General features: G+C 50.2%; 2 protein-coding genes across 6 annotated transcripts in view; one reads left to right on the forward strand and one right to left on the reverse strand.

Annotated features, from left to right (window-relative positions):
• Positions 1–4,718, reverse strand: part of Myh14 (myosin heavy chain 14) — a 67,301-nt gene extending 62,583 nt beyond the window's left edge. For 2 of the 5 annotated variants that reach the window (XM_029479397.1, XM_021166765.2), the window contains exon 1: positions 3,201–4,548. The gene's annotated coding sequence lies outside the window, so the exon portion shown is untranslated. Of the gene's footprint in view, positions 1–1,987; positions 2,062–2,188; positions 2,321–3,200; positions 4,549–4,672 lie in introns of those variants that run through there. The other 3 variants (XM_029479395.1, XM_021166764.2, XM_029479396.1) reach the window with 3 other exon arrangements.
• A 5,923-nt stretch (positions 4,719–10,641) lies between these two features.
• On the forward strand, positions 10,642–11,903 carry LOC110297479. The gene is made up of 2 exons (XM_021166260.1): positions 10,642–11,038; positions 11,420–11,903. The coding sequence occupies exons 1-2, from the start codon at positions 10,680–10,682 to the stop codon at positions 11,577–11,579; spliced, it is 519 nt and encodes a 172-aa protein (XP_021021919.1). The 5' UTR covers positions 10,642–10,679; the 3' UTR covers positions 11,580–11,903.
• The last annotated feature ends 403 nt before the right edge of the window (positions 11,904–12,306 follow it).

Consider the following 12,306-nt stretch of genomic DNA (forward strand, 5'->3'; position numbering starts at 1 on the left):
CACACACACACACACACACATCACACCACACACACACACACCATACACCACACCACACACACACAACACACACAACACACTCACACCACACATCACACTCACACACACATACACACACCACACACACACCACACACACACCACACACACACCACACACACACCACAACACACACTCACACACCACACATACACACCAAACTCACACCACACACATTTCACACTCACACACACACACATACACATACCACACACACACACACACCACAACACACACACACACCACACATACACACTCACACCACACACACACCACACACACATACACACACACATCACACTCACACCACACACACACACCACACACACACACACCACACACACATCACACACCACACATACACACACACCACACCACACACACACATCACACTCACACCACACACACACACACACCACACACACACACACACACACACACGCACGCACAGTTTAAAGTAATATAAATAACCTTCCTGTAAAAGATGTATTATTTGTGTGTATGTGTGCTTGGCTGAGATTATATGCACCACATGTATGCAAGTTCCCACAGTGGCCAGAAGGTGGCAGCAGCTCCGTGGAACTGGAGCAACGTGTTATGGTTGCAGCTCTCTCCAAGAACAATCAGTGCTATAAAACGCCAGCAGTCTCTACACCCCACTTTTTTATAAAAAGAAAAAACACATTTACATGTAAGGGTGTTTGCCTGCATGTGGTATGCTTATACCACATGCATCCAGTACCCATGGAGGCCAGAAGAGGGATTCCAGAGAACTGTAGTTACACATAGCTGGTTCTGAACCACCATGTAGGTGCTGGGGCTTGAGATCCTCTTGGAGAGCAGCCAGCCAGAGTTGTTACCACACAGCCACCTCTCCAGTGCCCACCCCCAAATGTGGTTACCATAAAACTTAAATACACTCTTGGCTTGGGCTCTGTTTATACTGGACAGTAAATATCATTCTCATCTCAAGAAACAGAATAAAAAGATGCATTGTTATAAACATGCAAATGGTTTAAATGGTGATAAATGGCTGTAGGAGGTATAGGGCCGGGGAACTATACCTCCTGCTGGGGCTGGGACTGTGTTCACATTTTTAACTGGACTGACTGGAGAGCCCTTCCCTAAAGACTCAGATCTTTACTTTGAAAAGTAAAGACCCGAGTGACTCTAACCAGCAGGCTACTGGGGTGCAGGGACAAAGCAAAGGCCCTGGGGCAGGAATGTGCCTTGTGTCTGCAGCTGAAATGAGAAGAGGGCAGGAGGTGAGGTGGCAAGGACAGTAAAGGTTGCCACCACAGTTGGCACTCTGAAATGGGGCCCAGGTGGGGCACGGCTGACGTTTTGTGCACCGCTCGGTCGTGCCTGCCCCATAATTACAGGTTGATTGCCCAGTCCCTGAAGTCTCTCTGGCTTCATGCATTCACTCGTTCTCACGTTCAGTCAACATGCTCAGAGGCCTTTCAGAGCCCAGGCTCTGGAAACCTGTCACGAGTTGCTGGGGCCCTGCCTTTCAGCAGGTCTTGGGGTATGGACCCAGCTAAGTCTCAAGATTCTTTAAGAAAGCTTGCAGGAGGCAGTCAGGGTGTCTGGGCTTCCCCCCCGACCCCCACTTCCAGGGACGCTGACTAGGAAACACAGCCATTTCAGGGTTGTCCAATATCCCGCAGAAAATGGCCCAGAGCAAGCAGCCCCTACTGACCCAAGCAAGCATCCCCACTCAGACTCTAACACCTGAAGACACCTGCATCTCTGCTTTCCACTTTCACCTCTGTGTACCAGGTCAATGGCACCTCCAACACACCCCTTAGGGACAGCCATCCAAGCACTCAGCTTGTTCAAGAGGTGTCCTCCCAGATCTTGTTCTCTCAAGCTTGCCCCAGGAGCCTCTCCCACATGCAAACTTCCTCTGCCTCGGGACCCTCTTGGCTCTCCTTACACACACCAACCTCAGTAGCCTGGTTCCCAGTCACTTTGGCCCCCTGTGCTCCACAAATGGTCAGCCCAAAGAGCCAAGGATCGCCCCAGGCTCCAGTGTGGTAGATACACCCAGAGCCAAGCCCCATCCCAGGGACTTTAACCCACCCCACCCACTTGCTTCCTCTCCAGCCCTGTAGCCTTTGACCAGGAAGAGTTTGGTGGCTTTGTACCTCACAGCCCTGCTGTTCTCAACAGCTTAAGAGCAGCCGCAAGCCTCCTCAGACCAAGAGTCCAGGCCCAGAACCCCAGAGTGCGATCTCCAGCCCTGTCTCCATTAGACACGGGTGATGTCGAGAGGTTTCCTGCAGCCATGGGTCAGAAGTGGGGATGTGGGGATTCAGGGAAGTTAACCAAGCCAAGAGGGTGGGCCCAGGGCCTGGCCCCAAATGGCTGAGCCCCAGCCACACACCCCTCCCTCAGGCAGCAGGAATGCGGTGCCAGGACTCATTAGTGTCACTTAGGCAGGTGAGAGCACCTGGGAGGAGCAGACAGAGCTGTGTGGAAAAGGAAAGCAGCCAGGGCCCCGCCCGCCTGGGCAGAGGCTGGGGCAGCACCAAGCTTATGACCTCAGCTAATGGGTGACATAGATCCCGTCCTGCCCCAGCCTCCTCCCTCAGACTCAAGAGGCCAGGACCCACCTTCTTCCCTCAGACACAGGGGTCCTGACCCCAGCTCTCCTCCCTCAGGCCCAGACGTCCGGACCCCAGTTTCTCTCTCAGATTCAGGGGTCCAGAACCCAACCTCTTCCTACAAACCCAGGGGTACTGACCCCAGCCCAGCCTCCTCCCTCAGATCTAGACTGGTCAGGACCCGGTCCTTTTTCCTCAGACCCTGGGGTTCTGGCCCCAGCCCTTCTCCCTCAGGTACAGAAGTCCAGACCTCAGCTCTCCTCCCTCAGGCACACGAGTCCAGACCTCAGCCCTCCTCCTTCAGGCACACGAGTCCAGACCTCAGCCCTCCTCCTTCAGACACATGAGTCCAGACCTCAGCCCTCCTCCTTTAGACACTTGGGTCCAGACCTCTGCTCTCCTCGCTCAGACACTGTGGTCCACGCTCAGCTTCTTCCCTCTGACTTGGGGTAGCTGGCCCATTATCGCTCTGGGAGCATGGATCCTAACCCCCTCTCGTCCCAACCCAGCGCCCTATGGCATAGCTCTTTTATCCCACGGATCCCGAGGCTACCTGGGCGCCTGGCGGTAGAGATGGGGAGGCCTCCGAGTCCAGATCCTCTCCAGCACCCAGGTGAGGCCGGCTCTGCGGTCCAGCAAGAGGTGGGGCCTCTCCCGTCAGGAGGCAGGACCGGGCTCTGACGTCTCCTGACACCTGCCAGGCTGGGCGGGGGCGGGGCCTGGCACAGCAGCCAGCAAAGATAGAACCTGTTGCCAAGTGGGCGGCTATGGGCAAAGGTGAAGGGCTGGCACAGAGTCAGACTGAGCATGCTAGGGTTCGAATCTCTCTCCAGCCTTCTGAACCTCCACTTTCTTCGCTAGGAATTGAGGCTCATGAAATCAACAAAAATCATGTGAGGAAAAGGACCCAGGTCTCTGTTTTATCGTTTTGTTTTGTTTTGTTTTGTTTTTTATCTTAAATCTCAGTTTCCTGAACCCTGGAAGTGGGATACTCCAATCTTCAGATATGATGTCAAAATGCTATGCCAGCCTCAGGCTTGGGTCTTCTTCTCAAGGGTAATCGAGGAAGAGACATCGGGTGATCATGCCTATGATAAACTTGTGGCTTAAGAGGTGTTAAGAGGTATGGCTTACAGAACAATTTATTTTTGTTTTTTTGTTTTTCAGATACAGGGTCTTAAGTAGCCCAGCCTAGAACTCATCATGTAGCCGAGGCTGGTCTTGAACTCCTGATTACTATTATGATGTTAAAAAAAAAAGGGCACAGGGCCAGGCACACCAGGACCCTGTGTTCCCCACCTTGGTCCAGTCTATATCTTTCACTCCCTGTGAAATGGAAACCACACAAACCTACCTCAAATCCATTCTCCTACACTGGAGGGGAGTTTAGTTATACATTAAAGTGCCCACGTCCATTGTGAGGCTTGGTGGCACACTCTTGTCATCTCGGCCTTTGAGAGGCTAGGCAGGAAGGTTGGGGGTTGAGGTCAGCTCGGTCTACACAGTGAGTTCAGAAGCTATCTCAAAAAAATAAATAAATAAATAACCAAAACATCTAACTAAACCAAGTCAAATCAAAACAAACTGGGACACCCAGCCAAACACATCCTTCTCTGTCCCTGTCCCTGCCTGTCGCGACCCCTCTCTCTCTGGTCCACAGCTTTTTCCTCCTCTGACATCTGACACGGTAGTCCTGAGAGCTGGGGACTGGAGACCATGACTCAGGTGTTCTATCACGCAAGGTTCCAAGCACTGCCTCAGTTTCCCCTTCTGCAGAACAGACCGTGTGAAGCTGTCAGAGATGACCCCAGGCTGTCTGGCACAAGGTGGGAATCCGGGCTGGGTGACTACAACCTTCCCCTTACCTCTCCCGGACCCTAGGGTCGCTTGCACCCAGGGTGAATTCTTGACCCACCCCTCTCCAAGACGCCCCGCTGTACCCCACCTGCTCCGGCCTCCCCAAGTCTGACAGGCTCTGGCCAACCCTTGGGGCGCACCACGGGGGGGAGGTCCCCCGACACTCACCGGCGCCCAGGGCGGTCCAGAGGCCTCGGCCTGGACAGAAAAGGAGGCGGGGCCTGCAGCGGACGGCCCCGCCCACAGGTAGGCATTACAGACCAATCAGCACTTGCTGCGGTCCGCTCAGACCTCGCCCCTGGGGCTCAGTGCTGCCCAATCAAAAAGAGCGGCTGGCGCGCCAGACCAATCAGAAGTTGGCAAAGCGTGCCAGGCGTGGGAAAAGAACCTGGCCGAGAATGTGCGGCAGTAGGCGGGGCCCGGACCTGATGGCCAGCAGGAAGCACCAATAGAGAGGCTTGGGGAGCGGCCAGCAGCTGCTGGTTCAAGGGGACAGGGTGAATGGGCTGCTTTGTAAACAGGCATGAATGGATGCCTTTGTGCGCACCCGTAGGGGGCGGCGGGAGGCCGGAATGCCTGGGTCCCCCGGGAGCCGGCGTGCCGACACACACCAAGAAACTGCTTTTGTAGAGTGCAGACCGTGAGCAGACCCAAAGCAGGTGGATGGGTCAGAATCATTTATTGAGCTCAAAGATGTGTGAAGCATTTCCACTACATAATTTCCCTAAAGCCTTGAACTTGGTGCGATTGAGACCTTATATTGAGGCTAAGGCTGGGGCACCGTCAATAGAGGGTTTGCCTAGCATGCACGAAGCCCTGGGTTCCACCCAGTCACCTTGCAAAGCAGGAGTGATGGCACCAGCAAATCATTCCAGCCCTGGAGAACTGGAGGTTGGAGGATCAGGAGTTCAAGGTTATCCTACAGCTATGTAAAGATTTCTAGGCCAACCTCGATTATAGGAGACCTTGTCTCAGAAAACAAAGCAAAAACCCCAACCTCATCTGGAGGACCACACCTACCACCCTAGCATTGCCGGACTGAGGCAGGAGGACTGCAATGAGTTGAGGTCATGGGTTTAAACAAAGTGATTGAGAAACTTAGTGTGACCCTGTCTCAAAGTACAAAAAGAAGGCTTAAGATGTGGCTCAGTTATAGGGCACTTGATCTGTAAAGCACTAAATTTAAATCACCTTACTGCAAAAATAAATATATCAGCAAACAACGATAAATAAGGACCAAAGTCCCCAAGGCCCTCACCACATAGACACACTCCACCTTGTCTTCCAACTGCTTAGCTCTTGTTGTTCCATAGTCCCTTAAGCACTTAGATCTGCCTCAGGCTTTGAACATTCTCCTAAACTTGCTGTTTCCTTGTGTGTGTGTGTGTATGGCTTTTTTATCTGCATATATGTATGTGTACTGTGTGCATACAGTGCTGTCGGAGGCCAGAAAGGGGATGTCAGATTTCCTGCAACTGGAGTTACAGATGATTCTGAGCTGTCCTGTGGGTACTGGGAATTGAACCCAGGTCCTCTGTAAGAACAGTTTCTGCTCTTAACCACTGAGCCACTGCTGCAGGCCTGCTTCTTTGCTTTGGAGACAGGGTTTCATTCTGCAGCTCTGCCATCCTGGCACTCTATTGTCCATTTGGACATGACAGCTCAGGTGTCTGTAGCCAACCAACCTTACCTGCCAACTATGGATATCATTCATGCCATCAAGGCTAAATCTACCCAGCAACTGGTGATGTCATCATCTGTCTTTACCGGCCTGGTTGCAGAGGTAGCTTTAGTTCTGCTTGCTCAGCCTAAGGGGAGATGGGACTACCTGCATAACAGAGGATGAGTCTGAACTTCTGATCGCTCTGCCTTTGCCGTCTGAGTGTAGGAATGACTGGTATGCACCACCACACATGGCTTAGCAGGCTTTGGTTGCTGGGGATTTTCTCTGATCTGCAAACCCATACCACTCTAATGCCTGCTAACATTTAGTGAGAACACACACAGTTCTAAGCTCTCACTGTACATTCAATCCCAAAACATGGACCCACCAGGCCTATGCATTTGGCCCTGCTGCTGCACACATTTTACAGGCGTGGGCACAGAGACCAGGCTGCCTCATTGAGATCACTTCCTGTCTCTATGATACCACCAGGGATAAGGCAAGACCAAAGAATCAAGTCCAAAGGACGCATGCCCCTGCCTCTAAACCTCTAGCCATCCTCCATCACACCATCCAGAATACATGCTTGAGTTAAAGTCCCAATACGTCTCCTTGGAGACCTTGATACACACACACACACACACACACCACCATCATCATCATCATCATTATCACCACCACCACCACCACCACCTGCAGGATACTCTCAGTTATATTGTGAGCCCGTTGTTATCTGTGTCTGGTCTTCTCCTGAGGTTCCCCGGGGGTAAATAAGCTGAAATAGGGAAATCAGTGGTACAGGGATTGAAACACGCAGACATGTGTGGCCAGAGAAAGAAATAGACCATGAAAGCTTCCTTAATCCCAGCCCTCAGAATGGCCTGGGTCTAGAGAACCTAAGCAATAGTCTGGAATATGTGGGGAAATCCAGCAAGGAGCTAAGATACTACACAAAAATGAAAGATGTTGTCTGGGTCTGAGGCTCAGTTGGTACAGTGCCTGCGCAGCATGCATGAAGCCCTGGGTTAGGTCCCCAGCGTCACATGAACAGAGTGAAGGGACACACACCTGTAATTCCACCATTTTGGAGGTGGAGGCAACAGGATCCAGAGTTCAAGATTTCACATCACCCCAGCCAGAATGGCCCTCATGGAGAAACAAACACCAGACCAGCAAAATGACTTACCAGGGGGAAGTGCTTGCCACCAAACCCCATTCACGGAGTTCAACCCCTGGGCCCACATCAGGAGGCAACAACTGCAGAGAACCATTACAGTGAAGCCAGCTGGTCTACATAGTGAGTTCTGGGCCAGGTAGGGCTACACACGGAAGCCTTGTCAGAAAAACAAATGAGGACTGAGATGGCATCAAGGTAAAGGGTACTTGTCACCAATCCTGATGACTCACGTGGTGGGAGAACCAGCCCCCCCACGCTGCCCTCTGACCTCTGCAGTGAGCCATGGCAGCATGCACCCCACTCATGCTTGTGCACGTGCACACACAAACACATACAGACAGGAGAGGGGCAGGAATACTCCGTTGGGAAAGGTGCCTGCTGGCAAGCCTACTGACCCGCAGGACCAACTCCTGAACATTTTTCTCTGCCCTGAACACATACACTGTGGTTGTGGGTGTTCTGCACAAACATACTTCGCCACTAATAATGAGTATCTTTTATTTTTATTTTTTTTTTCAGTTTTCCCAGGCAAGGTTTCTCTGTGTAGCCTTAGCTGTCCTGAAACTCACTCTATACACCAGGCTGGCCTTGAACTCAGAGATCTGCCTACCTCTGTCTCCAAAGTTCTGGGACTAAAGGCATGTGCCACCACTACCTGGCTCATAAACATATTCTTAAAAACTAAAAATAGCTGGGGAGATGGCCCAGTGATTAAGAGCATGTGCTGATTTTCCTGATGACCCAAGTTCAACTCCCAGCACCCACATCAGGCAGCTCACAACTAACTCCAGCTTCAAGCTGACGCCCGTTCTGGCCCCAGGGGCATCTGTATTCCCATGTACATACCCACCCACTCATAGACAGATACACATGTGTGTGCATGCACACACATTAAAACAATTTATTTGTTTTCAGTTTATGTGTATGAGTGTATGTCTGCAGCACATTTGTGCAGTGTCTGTGGAGACCAGCAGACAGCAGAGCTTTCCTGAAACTAGAATTAAAAGTGATTGTTTGCAGCCAAGTGGATTCTGGGTATTGAACCTGGTTCTTCTACAAGAGCAGTGCATGTTCTTAATCACCAGGTTTTCCCTTCTGCCCCCAAATGTTTTTTAAAAAACTAAAAATTTGACTTGGAAAGATAGCTCAGCTGTTCAGCTGATCGCTGCTCTTGCAGAGGTCCTAGACTGGGTTCCATCTCAGAAACACCTATAACTCCAGTCCAGGTTATCTGACGCCCTCTTCTGGCCTTTATGGGCACTGCACTCTCACGATGCACATAAATACAGGCAAGTGTACACACATACACATAACTGAATCTAAAAAAAAACAAAAACAATAACAAAAACAAAAACAAAACAAAAACCAGGGGCAACAGAGATAGCCTAGAGGTTAAGATCACCAGCTGTTCTTGTAGTAAACCCAGCTTCTATTGTAGCATCTGTATGAATGCACACAACCATCTGTGACTCCCATTCTAGGGCATTCAACACATTTTTCTGGTCTCTGCAGGCACCAGGCATGCATATATACATAAAATAATAAAGTAATTTTACTTATGTAGGCAAAACACAGATGCACATCAAAAAATGCACTTAAAATAATAACCTTTTTTTTTACATTGTAAAGCTAATCCAAAATTAGAAGTACCATCCGAGCAGCTCTCCACACGTGGACGTGCGCCTAGAGCACGCTGAGGGGTTACACCACAGGCACATCTGCTCATCCATGCTCACTGCTTCTCTATTCACAAAAACCAGGAAGTGGAAGCAGCCTAGATGTCTAGCAACCGATGAATAGATAGAGAATGTGGTGCAGACACAATGAAGCTTTATTCGACTGTAATGAGAAATCATGTTCTCTGTGGGAAGATAGACGGGACTGCAAATCACGCTAAAGGATCTCAGACAGCTTCAAAAAGACAAATACTGCATGCTTTATCTCACAGGTAGACTCTAGATTAAGATATATTACAAATAAGAATCATACATGATATGTTTCACTATATATAACACAAAAAATAGAAGGGATTCGGGTGTGTTCAAGCCTGTCATCCCAGCACTTGTGAGGTGGGTGCAGGAAGACCTTCAGGTCAAGGACAACCTGGGCTTACCAGAAGTGCTGGGTTAGCCTGGGCTATGTGAGATAGTGTCCCTAAAAAGAAAAGGCCAGGCAGTGGTGGCACACACATTCAGTTCCAGCACTCAAGAGGCAGCAATAGGCAGATCTCTGTGCATCTGAGGCCAGCCTGGTCTAGATAGTGAGTTCCAGGACAGCCAGGGTTATACAGTGAGAACCTGTCTCAACAACAACAACAACAAAAAAAAAAAAAAAAAAGGAAAGAAAGAAAGAAAAGAAAAATAAGAGCTAAGAAGATGGCTCAGTCAGTAAAGTACTTGCAGTGCAAAAAACAAAGAACTGGGTTTTCAGTCCCTCCTCCTCCACACCCCCATCACCCATGTAACAAACCAGGTCTAGTGGTGCAAGCTGATAATCTCTGGGCAGACAAAGGCAGGAGGGTCCCCAGGGCTCACTAGTCAGCCAGGAGAGCTAAGCTGGCATGTGCCGGATTCAGAGACCTTGTCTCAACAAATGCAGAGAAGAGCATGCGAGATAGTTCAGCCAGAAAAACTGTGTGCTGTCTAGTCTGAGGACCTGAATCTCATCCAGGGACCCCCCCCCCCCCGTGGTGATGAGAAGTGGGAAGTCAGTCTCTGTGAAGGGAAAGAGGGCAGAAAAACCAAGAGAGTCACAGGTTGGATATGACACAAGCACGCTCCAAATATTTCTGAAAATTATGTAATTAACCCACCCCTTTTAATTTTGAAACTAAAACATATAATTAGACACATGAACTTATAGAGCCCTCCCACCCCACCCTCAAGCGCGAATCAGAAGCAGAAAGGAGAAAAGATGGGGAGTCAGGGTTGGATGGCTGCCCCATGGTGCAAAAGAGTTTTGAGTGAGCACAAAAGGTGGGGGACCTTGGACTCCAGAGAGCAAGGGGTGAGCTTGTGTTTCTGCCTGTAAATGTTCTCCAAGGCAAAGGCTCGGATGATGCCAGCATTATTTTTGGTTACTGTTGTTCTGTCGTTGGCTGTTGTTCTGGTCCATGTGACTCTGGGCTGGAAGTAGCCCCAGGACCAGAGAGAGTTGGCAGCCTCCTGTGGTTCAGGGACAAGTGGCAGGCCCTGCTCTGCAAAAAGAAATATTTAGAGTGCCTACTGTGTTCTGGGCATTGCTCCCGTTTGGGACTAGCTGGATTTCCTGCATAAAGCAAGATATTAGAAACTCCCCAGCTAATCTGAAGAAGGGAACTCAAGTAAGCTGCCGCTATGACAGAAGAAACTGAGATGGAGACAATTCCGAGTCTGTCTTCCATGGATAGTAACTCTGCGTCCATCCTTGAGCGGTTCCTGGAGCTAATGAGGCACTTCAAGACAGACCCTGACCCTAACGAGGAGACTGTGGAGGTCTCAGCTGACTCATTCAAAATGACAAAAGGAGGCACTAGGATCTGGTTCCTATATGGAAGGTGTGAGATGGGACTCAAGCAGTTGTCCGTGGTCCACACATCTGAGCTGGAGTCAAGGGAACATAGTTTTGTGTCTCACTTTGTGAGAAGCTATGGGTCAGACTCTGGCCTAAGAGTTAGTTTAATGTGCCCAACCCTGCGGCACAAGGATTGGGAAAGGTACGCCATACCCATCGGGTTCTACAAAGCAGTACCCTGAGGACTCCTCAATATGATCCTGGACTTCCGGAAGCTTTGAAGAGTGTCACACTTTCTTCTGGGTACCAAAGCAGGGATGGCATGTCACAGGATTTCTGACTCCCTAGAGTGTTCAGCATAGGCTCTTTTTGTTCATGTTTTTTCAACGTCCTTGTTGGGACAGGGGGTTGTTGGGTCTTATGTCTATCAATGGTACATTAAGCTATCCCCACCCCCCAAAAGAAACCCCCCGGCTTTATCAAGGTTTGGGCTATAACTATCTGGCTCTGATAAGAGGTGGAGGTGAGGGAGCGAATGGATGGATGAACTCATGTCTTAATAAAGCTTTATTCATATACACAGGGTGACTGTGGCCCTCGGGCTGCAGGTTGGAAAGCCCAGTCTTGGTATCTCAGAAGATGGCAAGCAGAAAGATTTGTTAATCTGGCTACCTGGGAGGCAGCAGGACACAGGTCGCCCCTGGCCACCTCCTGTTCATCTCTCACTCTGGATGCATATCTAGGGGACAATCCGATCACACTGAGAGGTCAAGTAGGGTTTCCACTGGGGCCACCAAGTGTTGTCCATCCCCCTTCACCTCCCTTTCCTGGCTAGTTCTTGTCAGTGTGAGTCACCCAAGAAGAGAGAACCTCAGTTCGGTGGGATCCCTGGGCAGGTGGTCCTGGGTTGGATAAGAGATGAGGGTGAGCAAGGCTTGGGGAGCAAGCCAGTGAGCAGTACCCCTCCATGCTCTCCACATCAGCTCCTGCCTTGAGTTTCTGCCCTGATTTCCCTGCATGATAGACTGCGACACAGGACTGACGCCAAATAAACCGTTTCTTCCCCCAAGATGGATTTGGTCGGTGTTTTATCACAGCAACAACAGAAAACAAACACGAACACACACCCTGCTCCAGTCCCACTGGCCTCTAGTTTTCTCCTCATGCACACTAGACTTCTGTCCTGCTCAGCCCCACTCCTTCCCTTCTTGGGCGTGGGGTAGGAGGTCTTCCCTGAGTGCCTGCTCACACACACACCCCAGGACCTGACACCCCTTTCCTGCTTTCATTTTATGGTTTAACTGGTTTGGTTTATTTTTTATGTTTTTATTTTTGTTGTTTTTGCTGTTGTTGGGGGTTTTTGAGACAGGTTTCTCTGTGTAGTCCCGGTGGTCCTGGAATTTGCTCTGTAGACCAGGCTGGTTTTGAACACAAAGAACCACATGCCTCTGCCTCTCAGGCTCTGGGATC

The sequence above is a fragment of the Mus caroli genome, chromosome 7 (genome assembly GCF_900094665.2).
Source record: "Mus caroli chromosome 7, CAROLI_EIJ_v1.1, whole genome shotgun sequence".
NCBI lineage: Eukaryota > Metazoa > Chordata > Mammalia > Rodentia > Muridae > Mus > Mus caroli.

What these genes read in the sequence shown, in the direction of transcription:
- LOC110297479 (XM_021166260.1), top strand. Translation starts at nt 10,680, where the DNA reads ATGACAGAAGAAACTGAGATGGAGACAATTCCGAGTCTGTCTTCCATG. An exon ending in CGGCACAAGGATTGGGAAAG is followed by an intron (nt 11,039 to 11,419) that starts GTACGCCATACC and finishes TCATATACACAG; the next exon opens with GGTGACTGTGGCCCTCGGGC.